Source organism: Opisthorchis viverrini (assembly GCF_000715545.1).
Source record: "Opisthorchis viverrini unplaced genomic scaffold opera_v5_145, whole genome shotgun sequence".
NCBI classification, from domain to species: Eukaryota; Metazoa; Platyhelminthes; class Trematoda; order Opisthorchiida; family Opisthorchiidae; genus Opisthorchis; species Opisthorchis viverrini.
The window spans coordinates 232,115-248,024 of NW_008751802.1; the positions used below are offsets into that span (position 1 = coordinate 232,115).

At 41.1% G+C, this 15,910-nt stretch overlaps 1 protein-coding gene across 1 annotated transcript in view; it reads left to right on the plus strand.

Annotated features, from left to right (window-relative positions):
* T265_06763 (hypothetical protein) overlaps positions 1 to 13,854 on the plus strand; it is a gene marked incomplete at both ends in the record, with an annotated part of 39,805 nt that extends 25,951 nt beyond the window's left edge. Inside the window, 5 exons of the mRNA XM_009172116.1 lie at positions 2,120 to 2,368; positions 5,529 to 5,751; positions 6,405 to 6,495; positions 10,172 to 10,357; positions 13,170 to 13,854. Of these exons, the coding sequence (XP_009170380.1) occupies positions 2,120 to 2,368; positions 5,529 to 5,751; positions 6,405 to 6,495; positions 10,172 to 10,357; positions 13,170 to 13,492 (1,072 nt within the window). The remainder of the gene's footprint in view (positions 1 to 2,119; positions 2,369 to 5,528; positions 5,752 to 6,404; positions 6,496 to 10,171; positions 10,358 to 13,169) is intronic.
* Between the last annotated feature and the right edge of the window lie 2,056 nt (positions 13,855 to 15,910).

A 15,910-nucleotide genomic window follows, 5' to 3' on the forward strand; every position in this document is an offset into this window, starting at 1 on the left:
GAGGGTGCGACCGGGCCATGTCTGACAATGTCTCTAACCATTGATATGGCCCGTCTCGGGGTCCCCATCCAGGAAGATGGCAATAACCAGCGCAGCTGAGTTTGCTGGTAATGACTTTTATACTTCGTTGCCAAGTCATTGTTTGACCGCCTCTGGCTCTCTTCCACCCTTCACGTGGCTGTACGAAAAGAGCCCTTCGAGAACAAAGGTTACCACGATGTGCATCATTACAGCAAAATGACATGATGATTTCTAATGCGTATTACATGAGGTCATCTGTTAACGAATTGTGTAGGACAGCTTGCGGACGTCAACGTCAGAAAACATGGATGCATACACACAACGTTCATGCGATGAATTCCCTTAGCTATTTCCAACGGAGATCTCATAAATTAAGAGTGAAATAAAATATAGCTTCTAAGGGATATCAGCAGCCTGCACGGTTAATCAACGACTTTCTGCAAACCAGCTAGCTAGCAGGCAGTGAAACTGTGTCGGATACCTTCCACTTTGAGTCACGCGCGGACTACCACGATAACAGTACATTGATCTGAATATTCCGGTAAACTTTGTGGATGATCGATCTAGGTCTCAAAACGGTCAGAAGTAAGGATTAATAGGACCACTCCGTCAACAGCTGTACAACTTTAGCACCAATAGACGCCCTTCAAAATGTGCTTACGTGCACGCCTTTTTAAAGGATTAGGCCTGTGTAAAACAAAAAATGTAATTATGTTAAGGGGAAAACTTGACAATGAGATGTGCACTGCTGGATTTTCCGGAAAATGGTTAGAGGGACCGAATCGCGTTTAGGGATAATCTTCCACAAGCGAGAATAATCTTGGTTCATCCCTAGCTGTTCCCTTCTCCTTGTCGTCCACTGAAATATCTGCAAGGCGGCAAGTGACTAAATAGCACACTGATGGTGTGAAATGTCGTTGAACAGTATAAGTATGCCCCATGTTGAGCTTATCAATGAAATGTACAATATCATTCCATTTGGAGTTGGTCGGGCTACTTGGAAAATTTCTGCCCACATGCGTTTGAAACGGGATTACCCTGTACTTACTAATATCGCTGCTGCCTGTTCACGACTCATCGACTTTTCCCCCATATTTTCGTGTAAAATACTCCAGTATACATGTACTAGTACGTATTTATTTATATAGTCATTGCAGGAGCTTTTGGCACAAACGTGATTAGGATACGGATAGTGCTTATTTGTTGTAATACACACCATGTTTTCACCCTAAACATGAAGATTATCTAGCCTTAGAATATTGTGAATTATTTTACGAATTACTTCATACTTACCATCTTTGTCCTCCTTATGTTGGAAGTGCACTGCCATATCACACTAGTATACCGCGACAACCTCTCAGCCGAAAAAAAGAACGCAGTTTAGAATAGAGATACGTGTTGTAAGTGATAGAATCGCCGGGAATGTGTCACTAATCTTGAGCGTCGTCCATGACGAAGGTGATTCTTCCTGATCTTTCTCTGTGTAATATGACGGCCATCCGTCATCTTCACCGGACTAGCAAAACGCTAGATACCTTTACATGTATTGAACACTCGCCATTTGAAACTGATCCTACACGTTTGAGCTTGACAAAAACACAGCTAGAAAGTCTGGTTGGCTAACACAATGTTGGCTTATCACTGCCTACGAGACCTATGGGGATAGAATATAAATTGTTGGCCAAAAATCGTCACCTTTTTGGGTCACAATCACACCTAAAAGTTCGGTGATTCCTTATGGTTTTAGGAGTACTTGGCGGGGGGACAACCCTGTCGATAACAATATAAATTAATGTCAGGTATTTCAGCACTAGTTGACTTAATTCTGTTTTTCGCGAACAACACAAACTGCTTGGACATGCGGTGATGCTTTCTTTAGTAAGTCGAGTAACCCAGTGCAGTTAATGGCGATGCACTTCAATTAAACACCTGTTACCCAGCAAAACCGTTAAATCTTGAACTGAATTTTACTGCCGTTTTACCTAATTGCACCAAGGCTCACATAAAAACATTTTATTTTATCTTAGGCTTATTTTATCCCTTTTTGGTACTTTTTTGCTCACGGTCCACTTTAATTCACAAACATCTTCGATGACAGAGTTAAGCCACTCCCCTCCAGCGAATCAGACAGTGCTCACTTTCTGTTGTGCATGTCTGACGAGCGTTTATCCTTGATTATGCTTCCGCTGGATGGAGATCCACTCAAATACACCAATATCATTGCTCATCCAAGCGGACCTCGAGGAACAGGAAAGGCGTCCGCCCTAGCTGTTAGTCATGATGGGCGTTATGTTTTCACCGCAGGTGGACCAGACACGTGTGTTCATATGTGGGGAATAAACACAAAGTGAGTACAACCAAAGGTAGTATGTTATCCCCCATTACATGCAGTATTTTTGCTCCCTCATATTCTGATATGCGGCCTCCGTCAAGACCTATTATTCTGTGACTGTGCTTTGATACTATCAGCGAAGTATTTTAAGATGGAGAAAGTACACAGCTCAGAGTTTATGATGTCGAATTTGTATGGAGCACAAAACGCTCACTATTGAACAGCGGACGGAGGGTTTTATGTGAGTCACAAGTAAAATGACTTTTCTGCGGACTGATTTCTAATCTGTCCGTCCATTTCAACTAATTGGTTTATTGTGAATACTAATACAAATTGAAGTTCATTGGAATTAACTAGTAACTTCTCATTCCGGTGAACTACTTATATGTACTGAACTAGAAGGCAAGATTCACATGATGAACAAAAAATACAAAGTCTAACGAAAACCACTAGGCTTGTAACCTAACGTCTACCGAGCTGTCTATCAAATATTTTTCCGCGTACCTCTCCCCTGCATCAAGAACATTCAAACGTATTTTTTCATTAGTTCGTAGCTGGACAGACGATCACTTTTTGTCAGCAGTGAACCCTCCGAAGTATCGTTCCAAAGGGTTGGGCGCCAATAAAGCTGAGAACAAGGGAACAATCTGATTCGATGCCTTTTAAGTGCGCTTTTTATGTCTGTATACAACAGCGGTCAAGGAAAACATTTTATTGCGTCGAGGGAATGTAGCTGTTCATGATCAGAGAAATGGAAGCGTGGAAGAAATGGAAGTATGTTTAGGAACACACTTGCAAGTCTTTCCAACCTAGTTAATGTATTTTACAGTTCATTAATTTTTTGCAGATGGTCAGATTTCCACTAGGGAAAACTCTAGGATTGCTTCAGGCAAAACAAAACAAGGCATATGAAACCTGAGTGAGTGATATCAATAACAAAAGAATTCATCTCGAATAATTCCGTGATTCGGTTTGATCCACTTACGTAATGTTCAGTGGTCTAGCTTATCAGTAGCTTAGTAACACTACGATGTGCAAACGGATTCGGTCCTGACGTTTTTTCTTCGCGTCTCTAGTTTGTTTACCATGCACTGGATTATCCTAGTGCCCTATATGGGCCCTACTATCCGGTAATTGGAATTCCTGAAACGTTTACTCTAATCTCTCCAATCCCTTCCAACCTGAACACTGAAGAGGTGTAAGCGAACGAAAGAAACGTACAAGGACATCTAGCTCTTTGTGTGTATTTTACGCACCTTTTGCTGCTCCGACATTAACCATATGGCCAGTTAGTGAAATCCTGCCAGATTTCGGCATTGAGTTTGCTTAAGTGATTATCAAGGGAAAGGGGTGTGTCTCAACAGATAGCATACGAATCAACATTTTAATGAGGCCCTTTACGAGGATAAACCTAGTTGCCCGTCAGGAGTGAATAAATCGGTGAGTGCCTACACCTGGTGGGTAATTCACAAGCACCTTGGACAGAACCGAACAATGGTGCTACTCGCAATCTGCTGACTCTGAGGTAAGCTTGAAGAAATCGCACTGAAGAGTAAACACCTTGTTAGGTGTGGTTAAACAGCCAAAGTACGTTACTATACCAGTAAGTAACAGCATAAGTTAGTTCATAAGGAGAAATCTGAGTCGCCACGATTTCATTCACGCTATCGCATAATACCACTGTTCACCAAGAACATAACCATCGTACTGGGCATTTGCGTGGTGCTTGAATCCAGCCACCTAAGTTGTCGAATAAACATTGTGATAAAACCAGGAGGAAATGACGAACTGTATGTGGAAGTTGTGAACCTATCCAACCGACTTCTTATGAAAATTACCTTGTGAAGTCCTCTTAAAAATCTCATCTTACGTTATGATGTTCTTGAAAAAACTTCGGATTATTAAGTATTGCTTTGTAGGGGACTACACGCAAAACGAAACCATCTCAATAATCAACTATTTTCGGATCAGTGTCTTCCTTATTATAAACTTATGACAAACTTCTTGTCAGGGATGAAAAAGATGGAACGAACGAAGTCTTGGCAAAATAACTAAATCTAAAGTACGTAACTTTCCGTCCCGGGACTCAACGAACTTTTGTCTGTATACCCAATCTGACAAGACTTCTCCCTGGTGTCATCGTACTCGACCGATACCAGCAAATCCTGGTGGTGAACCAGCTATGTGCTGTTTGAATCTCTGGACTTCCAAATAGATTAAGCGAGCGCGGTAAAAAAAAATACTTCAAAATGTGTGAATAAGCATCTGTAGTAGGACATGATGAGCTGGTGTTGGCACAGACGTTGACGGCATTTGTCCTTTGCAACAAGTGCTATTCCCTTCTGTCGGAATCTGGTTTGTCCCCTTCCGAACGGCTAACTCTCACTAAGTTTTCATTCGAGAACATGACACGACAGACTTGACCAATAAGACTGATCGGGCGCCTCACACGTGACTAAGTTATTGTTTAGGTGCGAATGGCGTTTTTGCTATCTGACGGATATAACCGTTGACTTGCTCGTTTATCGTAGAGAATGACATTGATAGCTCAGCCACATGTCGCAAAAGCGATCATACAATAGATGTTTACATGTTTAGGCAGTCATGTACACATATACAGCGCCACAAGGGACATAGTAAATTTGCATATGGCCATATCCTTCGAATGCATCAGAAATTCGAGTTGGCGACCTGCAAAAGAAGCAGGGTGCTCTGCAACAAAATCATTGGAGTTGTCACATGCAGATAATCGCTTTAGATTCTGTACCATAACCAAAATGGAGGCCATTCACATGTTTGAGTGTCCCGGCAGAAGGAAGGCTAAATAAAATCAGTCTAATGTGCATCCTGGTTGGCTCACCTTTTTCGTAAACACATCCATTAACCTGGCAAAATCAACAAAATAACTGTTTCAGAAAGACGTAAATTAATCGAAAAGAACTGAAGGTTCCGTGGGAATACGCAGCAATAAAAACAGCCAAACAGAGTAACAAGGCGGCGCAACTATTTGGTTCATTACCTCAAAGCGACAACTACCAAGGATCATAAAGCATCCTTGGTGACTAAAAAAATGATATCTTTATGGTTGAACGTAACGGGTACTTTGTGGTGCTAGTTGCCAAACTTTATCCATTTTAAACATCACATTTATTGAATGTGCGCCTATTTTTCTCAGAATACTGGAAGATCGCGTCAAAAACTCATGCGAAGTGAAGCGACGCTTCTACGACCTCTTGACTCCGGAATTCTTGGACGAACTCAAAGATTACTTTTACTACTCAATGTTGCGTACACAAGGTCTGAGGTGCATGGACACACGTCGAACATCGTTTACAATTCCCATCTCTGAAATCTCGTTTGTCATGCGAGCTATCGGTTACTACCCATCTGAAGACGATGTAAGTTTTAGGAATCTTGCTGTGATGATCGTCCCCTTCTTGATATGCCAAGGAAAATATTTGAGTGCTTCGAATGTCAACTCGACCAGCTGGATCCAGTCAATATCCAAATAAGTTTCTCGTGTATATCCACTGAAGTTTAAGGTAATTTCGTAAATCCACTTAATTTTTCAACTAGGAAAGGGGGATTCTGTGGCTACATTTGTCTCGCTAGCTCCAAGAAAACTAGAACTGATAGTGAGCAGATGAAGGGTTCGCATTAACTTCAGGTGTAGTGTTGTATCAAGATAATTTGGTTGCTTCTTTCACTTCGTGAGGTAATCATTTGGGCATGACTATCCTGATTGTTGTTGCTGGTCAAAGTTTTGTTGAAAGAGATGAGGAGTTAGGGAAAGGTTCAATGGTAATCCACAAACGGTCAGCTCAAATGGAATTTTGGAAACAAATTTTGGTGACTGTAGGAGAGTTTTAGCAAAGCCAGATGTTGCCAAAAATAAGGCACGCGGTTCATTGAGGTCTTTATAAAGCCTTTTGCTCGTTATAAGCCATCAAACTACGATACAAGTGTGTCCGCGTCAAACTTACACGAGATTTTGGTTGCTCTTATTTTGCAAAATACATAAACCTAGTCTTCGTTTGATTCTCCCCCGTAGATAGATAACATCATCAACGAAGTGAAGTACTCTAAATTTGCTGAAACCGGTTTCTACACAGATGAGGTTGATTTGGACACATTCATACAAAGTAAGTCTTCTAAACAAAGCTCTTTTGTTAGTTGGTAGCTGCAGACTCTCGGCATCCTTTGCGTCCTTATCTAATAGGTGTATTCTGTCGATAAAAGTCTTCCAGCATTCATAGTTTATTGTCAGAATGCATGCAGTCAGTTTGATGACCGAACTCCAACCGCTCTAAGAGAGACCAAAATATAATCCTGGTTTTAGAAGGGTTTGGTCAACAGTCGGTGGTTTTATACCTATGCTAGCCTACATAAAATCCATTCTATGCCATGCTACGCAACAGTAGTTGGGATTCTAAAAATTTTATTTTGCACTACGGCAGTACCGAGAATTCAGTAAAGACGTGGATTTGGAATCATCTGAATTACTTTGATTCAACCCACATAAAGCGAAAGAGAAATAAGAATTGTTTGGGAAATGGGTGTCTTTGATGCTTTTTTCAAGCAAAATCGTCCAACTGACTGCCCCTGAATTGCGCGACACAGCCTGTGTGCCAGTGAGAGTTGCCTGGTCAGGTCTTAAAAAGATTATGTTTACCTTTCACCTGTGATGAACAGTCACCAGAAAGTGGGGCCACCTGTAATCTCTAAAGTGTGTTTCAGGAAGCAGCAAATTCGATAGAATCAGTGTTTTCTCTTTTAGAAAGAACACAACAGCGGTTGAATGTATAGTCACGATTTGGCATTTTAGAGTCGTTAGGCTCAGTGTCAGGAAAAAAGGAATCTACGGATTCTCTTCGAGAGAGAGAGATGCGTTACAATGACAGTTGCAGCAAATACCCAGCGTTACGATAATAAAATTCAAAAAGAACCATGAATTTCGAATTGCTGTGGAAACAACCTTGAATGGTGATGATGAATATAGCGTGAGTTATTCCGATGTCAAGTTAAGTCCTCAAGGGACTATTACTGCAATCTGGTTGTTTCTATACAACAACACTTGTTTAGACAAATTACTTTATCGTTTCTTTACCGGAGAAGACACATGGTGGAAAAGTTTGTCACCTGTTACCCCAATAAAGACCTAGCACAAACGAGTGGGACCCACTGGCTCAATATTTAATTGCAGCATTGCATTAACAGTATAGGTGTAAGTGTCCAACGCAGTACCTCTTTGGGCGTTTGAGCTGCCACAATATGCTGGAAACGGAGACTCTGAAAATGTGAAGTCTGATATTTTACTGACCCATTTCTCGATGCCTTCCTGAATGAAAGCATTCTGTGCAAAAATGGTGTACAGCCGTTTCTTTTTGGTCAGTTCCCTTCTCACTAACATCGCGATCCAGTCGCTTGAGTTTCTTTGTTGTACGGCAGAGATTTAGCTGACGGAAGTCAACCGCTTTACTTCCTAGCATACGTAAATCTATTTTATCCGGAATTTTAATCGCTCCTGTGAAATTCAGGTTGTACAAACTCTTCAATCTGTTAATTAAACGCAAGAATCTTTCTCCAGGGAACTATGTGACTTGTACGTCTCCGTCCACATGATAAATTAGCCGTTAAAAATACTTTGATGAAATGAATTATGTAATCCTCTACAAAGACTGGGTTCCCTGGCTAGGATAAACGGTATGCGATTTTCATTTATCCAAAAACGGAGTGGAACATAAGGTTTTCTTGTATTGAGTGGAGTTAAACTTTATTTAGGAAATGCCTTCCCTGAAATACCCTCTCATTCAATATATAGCATATTACATTCTTATTGCGCTCCACGAAATTGCTAGTTCAAGTCAAACTCGATTTTTAAACCTGGATGATAAAAATTATGTTGTTTGTATTTTATCTTACTGCCGAATAGTTACGTTAATCCACTGAGGAACTCATGTCCACAGTTTCCTAAAACCACATCCTCTGTATGCTATGCTTGGCGAATGACATTTAATCAATCCAGTGCACAATCGGAGGAATGCTAACTTGGGTTATTTTCTAAGCACTAGAAGGTCAGTTATCGGCAATTTTCATCCGGTGTATGTAGCACGGGCCACAAACTACACACAAAACTTTGAGTTCTATTAAAGGAGGGTGAAAAACTTGGCAGGGGTTTGTGGGCTGGCCTTGGCAGAGGAATCGAATCCCCCTATTTTCTTCCCTGGACGCTTATCCATTCCGAAGATGAAATACTGTCACTGCACTCTATTGTGAAGTGATATCTGAGGGGAAATAATCAGCTCGACTGTTGACAAACTTATACCGTTGGCTTGCAAACACTGTACCTCATTTGATAGGTTCTGACCCTCCGACCTTTGTCCTTAAATAGGCCACGCCTCGAGCAAATGTATAGCAATAACAACTTTATATTACCAGGGGGCGAAATTTTAACCATCAAAATTTTAGTTGACATCAGGATAGAAATGTAGTGTGCACCAGGGGACAGTGATCCCCCGAAGGCAGGTGTTCACGATCATTTCTGTGGATGTAGAACGAATAAAGACTGGCAAGCCGAAGCCCAGTAAACAAGTTTGTACATCACTAATACTTACATATAAATCAATCAAACTGACAGACACACAAACTGTGTTAATGAGATGACACTTGGAGTTGGAACCGTACGAGTATTTGATTAATACATATAAACAAATCAATCAACAGACACACAAACTGTGTTAATGAGATGACACTTGGAGTTGGAACCGTACGAGTATTTGATTAATAACTGGGTGGACACCACGCAACACTTCATAACTACTCACGTTCATCGTGGAAGGTTTTTGAAAAGGCTGGAAAATTACAATCCGGGCTCGTTAAGTTTCCCGTTTTTTTTCTTGTGGCAGTTTCCCCACGTGATTTGGTCATGTAAAGTGAAATCAACAGAAGAAAAGCAACAGTTTTTATTAGGATCATTGGGATCATCATTTGCACTCAGGAAGCACTAGATTACCCTTAATCCAGCATTCCTGATAAAGTGATGAAATCAAAGACACACACAAAGCTGCCAGCAACCAACTAACCTAAATTAAAGCAAGCGCTACATTCAAAAGCTTAATACACTTATCCCCTAACACAAACTACGAAGACAGGAAGGAACCACGACCTTTCTTGAGGCGGCCGCGCACAATATCAAGAGTTATATATACCGTTAATAAGCCAAACTGCCCACAAAACATCAAGTCATGAGCATCGCCCGGTTTTTGTTTGTCCATGTGGAGTTTCAAGACCATACCATCTAAACAAAAGTGCGCAGTTTGCATCATACGCTCAGTTCCGAACCAATCTGATTTGAACGAAAGACTGCGATGAATTTAGCTTCATCTTTCACTTATGAGAGGCTAAGTCGGTCGTTGGCTGTCGTTTTTCGCAGCCTTATAAGTAATATGTTCCGCCGAGAATTTCACATTTCCATCCCCTGTGCTCTACAGAACTGATTGACTAAGGCAACCCCGAAAAATGGTGTCCACCGTCTGTCAAGTAATTGGAGAATTTAAACTCGACAGGGCTTCCTTCATATTCAGTGGGACCGTAATAGAACGATGATTCTCAGTTTCTCGGCATAGGGTTATATGATTTTAGCCAGACAGAATTCAACACTATACATCAAGAATTTGTATCATGCGAAGGTGTATAAGCTTGCTAAAAATTTGGCATTTTGGCTGAACTTTACTTATTCTTGTTTTCCTTTAAACTCGTTTTTTGGGCGTGTTTCCCATCAGTCAGCCAAATTTTTTGTGTTCACATTATCGGTTTCAGTATATTGCAACCATCGTCCGCACCACGGAACAACATATAAGGAAATCTGTGACGCATTTGAACATCTGTGTCACGTGCAAGATAGTGACACTGGACAATCTTTATATTTCCGTGACCCCAGAGAAGCAGTTCAAGAAATGTCGAAGATTCCACCGGAATTTTTGTTCGGATATATGCAGAGTTTTGGTAAGCCTTTTTCGACCACCATAACCTATTGCCTCGGGACATAAAAAGGCCATTTTATGGAAGAAAACCTACTTTCTAAGTCCATTTTTAGATACCGTCTCGCATACAAACACCTATTAGTATTGCAGGGGATATTTTTAGGCTCGCTGTATGGCATGTGTTCTTAAAAGATAGAGCCTTACTTATTATCTGTTCTGAGAACTCAGGATGGCTCAGATGAAGGCGCTAACTTGTTGGGTAGAAGGTTCGAACACAACTTTGACATCTCGACTTCCTCTGCCTAAGCTTGGGCAACTTGACAGTACCTCAAACCTGGTAGATCATTTGGGTGACATGACAACTGTGCACCGAATACGTGTTGCAGCTGAGCAGTAATTTATCAATTATTTTCTTGGATTTCCCGTGGGAAAGTGTCCAGCGACCTTGGTCACCTGCTGCTCCCCTATCCTATGGTACTTTTAGGTTCTGTCGGAATGAACATGGTTTAGTAAGTCGAATTATGGGGCTTGACAAATTGAGTGCACTGAAACGTTGCAACATGATAAAAGCTATGCGATGTTTACGGTGATATTCATATTTCATTTCTGTCGTAAGTTTGCTTTTTCTAATAAAGTACTCTTCCCTCCTAAATGGAAATGATAAAATGAAGCAAAATTCCGATCAGTTGTAGCACACCTCTTACGAAACCCCTTCTCCTGTGAGAACCAGTAAAGACACTTGCTGCTTCTTGAACCAGCTAGGTTATTGCCCGAAAGCACACACAGCAGTAAAAATGCCTATACTGCTGAAGAAGATATGCTAATTAACTGTCATTCTGGTCGACCACTAATTTTCCCGATACATAATTCTGCCCCAAAGAACATTTGTTTGGTGTCGCTTATGTCAAACCGTGCATTGCTATTTCGTGTTGAACTGGAATGCATGTAGGCGATTAAACCTAGTCTGCCTAAACTACCCATATGAGCTTACCATACAAAGTCGCTATCACCCGTTGGGGTTTGTACAAACTGTAAACCGATGTCAGCTGAATAACTGAGGTCTTTCTTAACGGACGGACCAGAAGGATTCGGAGAACTTAACGCCTATAATCCAGGGCCAGATTTCTCGAAGAATGACAGTGCGTGCAGATTTGCGACGGTGGACTTAGGTCTAGCTGATCAGATCAGCCATGCCAATTACTTACCAAATTGTATGCTAGCTGTGATACCTTTTTTGTATTAATGATGTTGCACGTAAATCAGTCATACTTTTCGACCACGCTGGTAAAATTTGGCTTAGTTTTACTTTATGTTTTGTGTGAAACTGCCACACATTTTGAAGTTTTTGATAACCGTGAAATTATTGATGAAACACGTGAGGGACTAACTGACGTATTCCAGTTATCTTGAGGGATACGCTACCAGTGTACTATTCATCGGACAAAGCTTTAAAGCACAACTGCAAAATTTGTTAGTGTCTTCCTGGGAACCAGCGCAATTTTATTCTCACTTAATGCACATATTTGTTCCCGTGAAATGCTCTTTTCCGCGACGTTTACTATACATTCAGGTATATGGCAGCCTGCGTTGTCAGAGATTAATATCTCTGCATTCCTATACAGTTTTGAATTCTCTCACTCTACTGGATAGTAATCGGTCAATCGGACCAATCTACGGCCCAAACTCAACCCACCATTGTTATTCTAACGCACGTGCTCTTGACTAAAGTTAGCATTGTCCAAGCCGCGTGGAGCAGACAATATATTTACCGGTGTCCTAGCGACAGAGGAGAGAGTAAGTCAAGCCTGGCAACCAAATAGAGATTTCAAGAACAACACATCTTATCAACTTATGGGAATGCGTTGTTGACTGTGTTGGTTTTCCGTTGTTTGTACAATTTTCATGCCATACAGTGTTTGAAATTCATTTACTATATACCAACTCCGCTGACAATAATTTTTGGATTCCCCCACTGTAACACTTCGGACTTGACGTAATCTTTTTTCGCGCATGAGCAGTTCCTGAACAATCTGTAATTGAGATTAAGGAGGAAGGCTGTTTCTTCCACCAACCGTCGTTCTTTGCCACGAGAAGTTACCATTATACAACTTGAGCCACATTCGTCGACGTTTGAGGTATCGGTATTTTTCTTTGTACCGCTCCGGCAATCCTTCTAACAGAACCTCGCTACAGTCAGCCTCCTTGTACATCTGAAGTGTCAGATGCTCATGTGAGGCAACATTTTCTACGAGATGCTTCGTTCAGCAAACTTAGTCCTTTTTGAGACTGGGTCAGTGCTTCTGTCAAAAAGTGCACTTGTAATGCATCAAGAAAGAGCGCTAATTTACCAATATCTTCAACGGGAAATCGGTGAGAGTACTCAGTTGATCATGGACTGAATAAACTCTTCTGCGTATACGTGTACCGGAATCGTTATTTGCTTTAAAAAATTATAAAATGTCACAGATCGTAAAGTGAATGAATTCGGGTTAGGGAATTGGGGAGAATTCATGGCTGTTTTCTTGCAAGCAGTTGGGTATTTCGCTGTGTGGAATTTGAAATAACGATTAAACTCTAAATAAGCCGACACATCTTCATTACTTTTGATCCTCCACTTAACTAGTTTTTCAGCTCAGTAGCTATCTCTGTTGGCTTGGTTAAGTGGGTTTGTATTCGAGAAGCAACAGGCACTTTTTTGCGGCATAGTGAGACCCATAAAAGTTGTTGTCGAAGGGAGCCGCTTGACGCAAATGTGTAGATATTCCATGTCACAAAACATGTTCACACCATATCCTCGAAATACATGCACTTATTCTTGACTTTCCCATTTTCAGGCGAAGCCCTAAGTGAAGCAGAAATGCTGGAAAACCTAGCCGTGCTTTTAGGAGCGTTTCACGAAGGTGGGCGTCCTGAAATGAGTGAACCCTATAAGCAAGACTCACTGAAGCTTGCTGTGGATCTTTACTTGCCCATGTTTCTAACTCCTCGGACATTCGTCCAAAGGATACTAGGCATGCGATCTTGCGCTGCCACACATAGTGAAGGGGATTATTACGCTGAGAAATTGCGTATTGAGGAAGAGACTCCATCCGAATTACCAGCCACTACTGGAATCGCTCAGGACACAAAAAACGTTGACGCACAGACAGAAGCGTGATTCAGCTTAATAGTTTATTGATTGTACAACTGTTTTCCGAACGCCTGGATTGTCACCTGATGATACAGGAAATTCTGTTCTGGCAACAATCCCCCTAAAAGCACATTCTGTCAACGATAACGAAGAAAAAAACAGCTTCCTATGCTCTGATATATCTTGATTTTCAGTGCAAGTGATCTTTGGGGATTTTTTAGTATGGTTCTTTCAGTTGCCAACGTGTGTGTAATTGGATACGACTTGTTTGTCGTAATCCTGAATTTGTCAAGGTATCTTTCAATACCGAAAGTATTGGAAATTTCGCCACCTTCTTTCCAGCAGACAATTTTGTAACTACAGCCTGCTTACTCCTAGAACTATTGAACACAAATTTATGAAATGACCTGCATTTCCTATCTGATTGTTAGGAGCGGATAATTCTCAACGATAACCCCGTTCGAACCAGCACACTACTGACAGACGTCCTCTTTCAGGTAACCTACTGAACGTAGTGAACCCACTAGACCATAACTTGTTAGCACAAGTAAGCTTGTTTAAATTATATTCAAAAGAGCCATAATCGGTAAGTTATCCTGGGAATAAACAAAAGAATACTGGCGCGGTTTTTCATTACTTAACCTAAGGGAGAAATAAGATTTCCATAACTACTTCACATAACTACGTGCAGTCCACAGATAAGTGTTTATGATGGAAACAGGCCGAACCGTTCCAAACTCTTTCTGAAGCAAGAAGTACTAGATCCTGATAAGTGGGACTTTGTGAATTCATCTGCTTAAAGCTATTATGAGCAATTATCTGATGTCTAACCATATACTGGTCAGGTTTATTTAGCGGAGCATTTATCAACTTGAAGTTTGTTTCCAGATGCATCACCTGTTCACCAAAGTTTTAGGTATGGCCCGGTAGATAAACTCTTTTGTAACCTCCATTTTTATTATCAGACATGATAACAGCAAAAACGGGTTGGTTTGCATAGAACTTGAACGACACCGATAACTCTCCAGACGGTAGGGCTGATCTTGAAGCATTATTTTTCCATAATTGTTGCGGTGAAAACCATAATGAACTACAGTTTTACCCAAACTCCAATAATTCCTCGGGAACAATAGAGACGCATTAAATTTTTCAAACGCGTGGATGTAGTGTTCCATCATACCGTGCCTACTCGCATGCGTCAAACATGAGATTGCCGTACCTGTTTAGCATGAACTTTGCCCCAGTGTGGGTTTAAATTTAATTCCATTTAGTTCCATTCAATTCCTCCAACAAAACTCCTGGACAAAATGTTTTTATGAGTTTTGCGATCAACAATAAGTCGGAAGTGGACCACGTTTGAGGCCTTCCCCTCCATGTTCAGGCCCTTACCCGGTTTCAGCCGCCCACGCTTTCTGTCCATGGACGTTTTTGACAGTTTGAGGTGTATGAAGAAGTCTGTTGCATGCTTTGTTTACTTAGAAGACTCCCACTTGGCTAGCACGACATTATAATTTGCATCAAAACCCGGGAACGAAGCATGGATAACTTCAAAAATGGGGGTTTTCTGTGCTGGTGTTATTCTGGGATGTCATTTGTGGATGATGATGTTATTCTGGGATAACGTCAACGTTCTGAAATTTGGGACACAGAAGCAGGTAGCTTGAAACGAAAGCATTTAATCAAACAGTGCATACGCGTGGCTCAGCCAATATATCTGACGGTAATTCACAGTAGTTCAACTTGCTTAAAAATAGTACGTTCACTTAACTATTTGGCCTTAATGGCCAAAACACCTTAATGGAGGTTTTTGTGGCCCGACGAGAAATGCACCCATTTGGTACGATTTATCAACATTTTCGGAAACATCCTTCAGCTGCCTCTCACTCTATTAGTATATGGACTTAATGGAGCGGGCAACTTGGAAAATTAGTGTGCTTTCACCAAGCAATATCAGAGATCATCGATAAAATTAAGATTGCTTGGGATCTTCTCGGGGGGGGGTGCAACGCATCGTAAGAGTGGGGGGCCCAGTGACGATATGAAGACTCCTGTTATTGTTTATTCAACGCTTCATATGTGGCGGACAACAGCCATGTATATAGGAAATAGAGTTGATTCTGAAATCGTGCAAAAAATTTGGTCAAGCACAGTGGAAAAAATCATCAACAGCATAAATTCGTCCCCAAACATCTTTCACCAAAAAAATGAAATGCGGATACTGATCAAGAAATTCCGCTTCAGCACATAAAAATCGCCTCAATCAGAACGAATAAGTCCAACGGGGATTATATATGAGGCCAGGCAGGTAATGAAAAACATCACACTCTGAAAGGCACACCATCAACCGTGGATTATGTTGACTGAATTGGATCTACCGGTCATGCCAATTAAAATAGGTGCATTTGAAAGTCACCGACCGAAGGTGCAATTTTCTGGAATGACGGG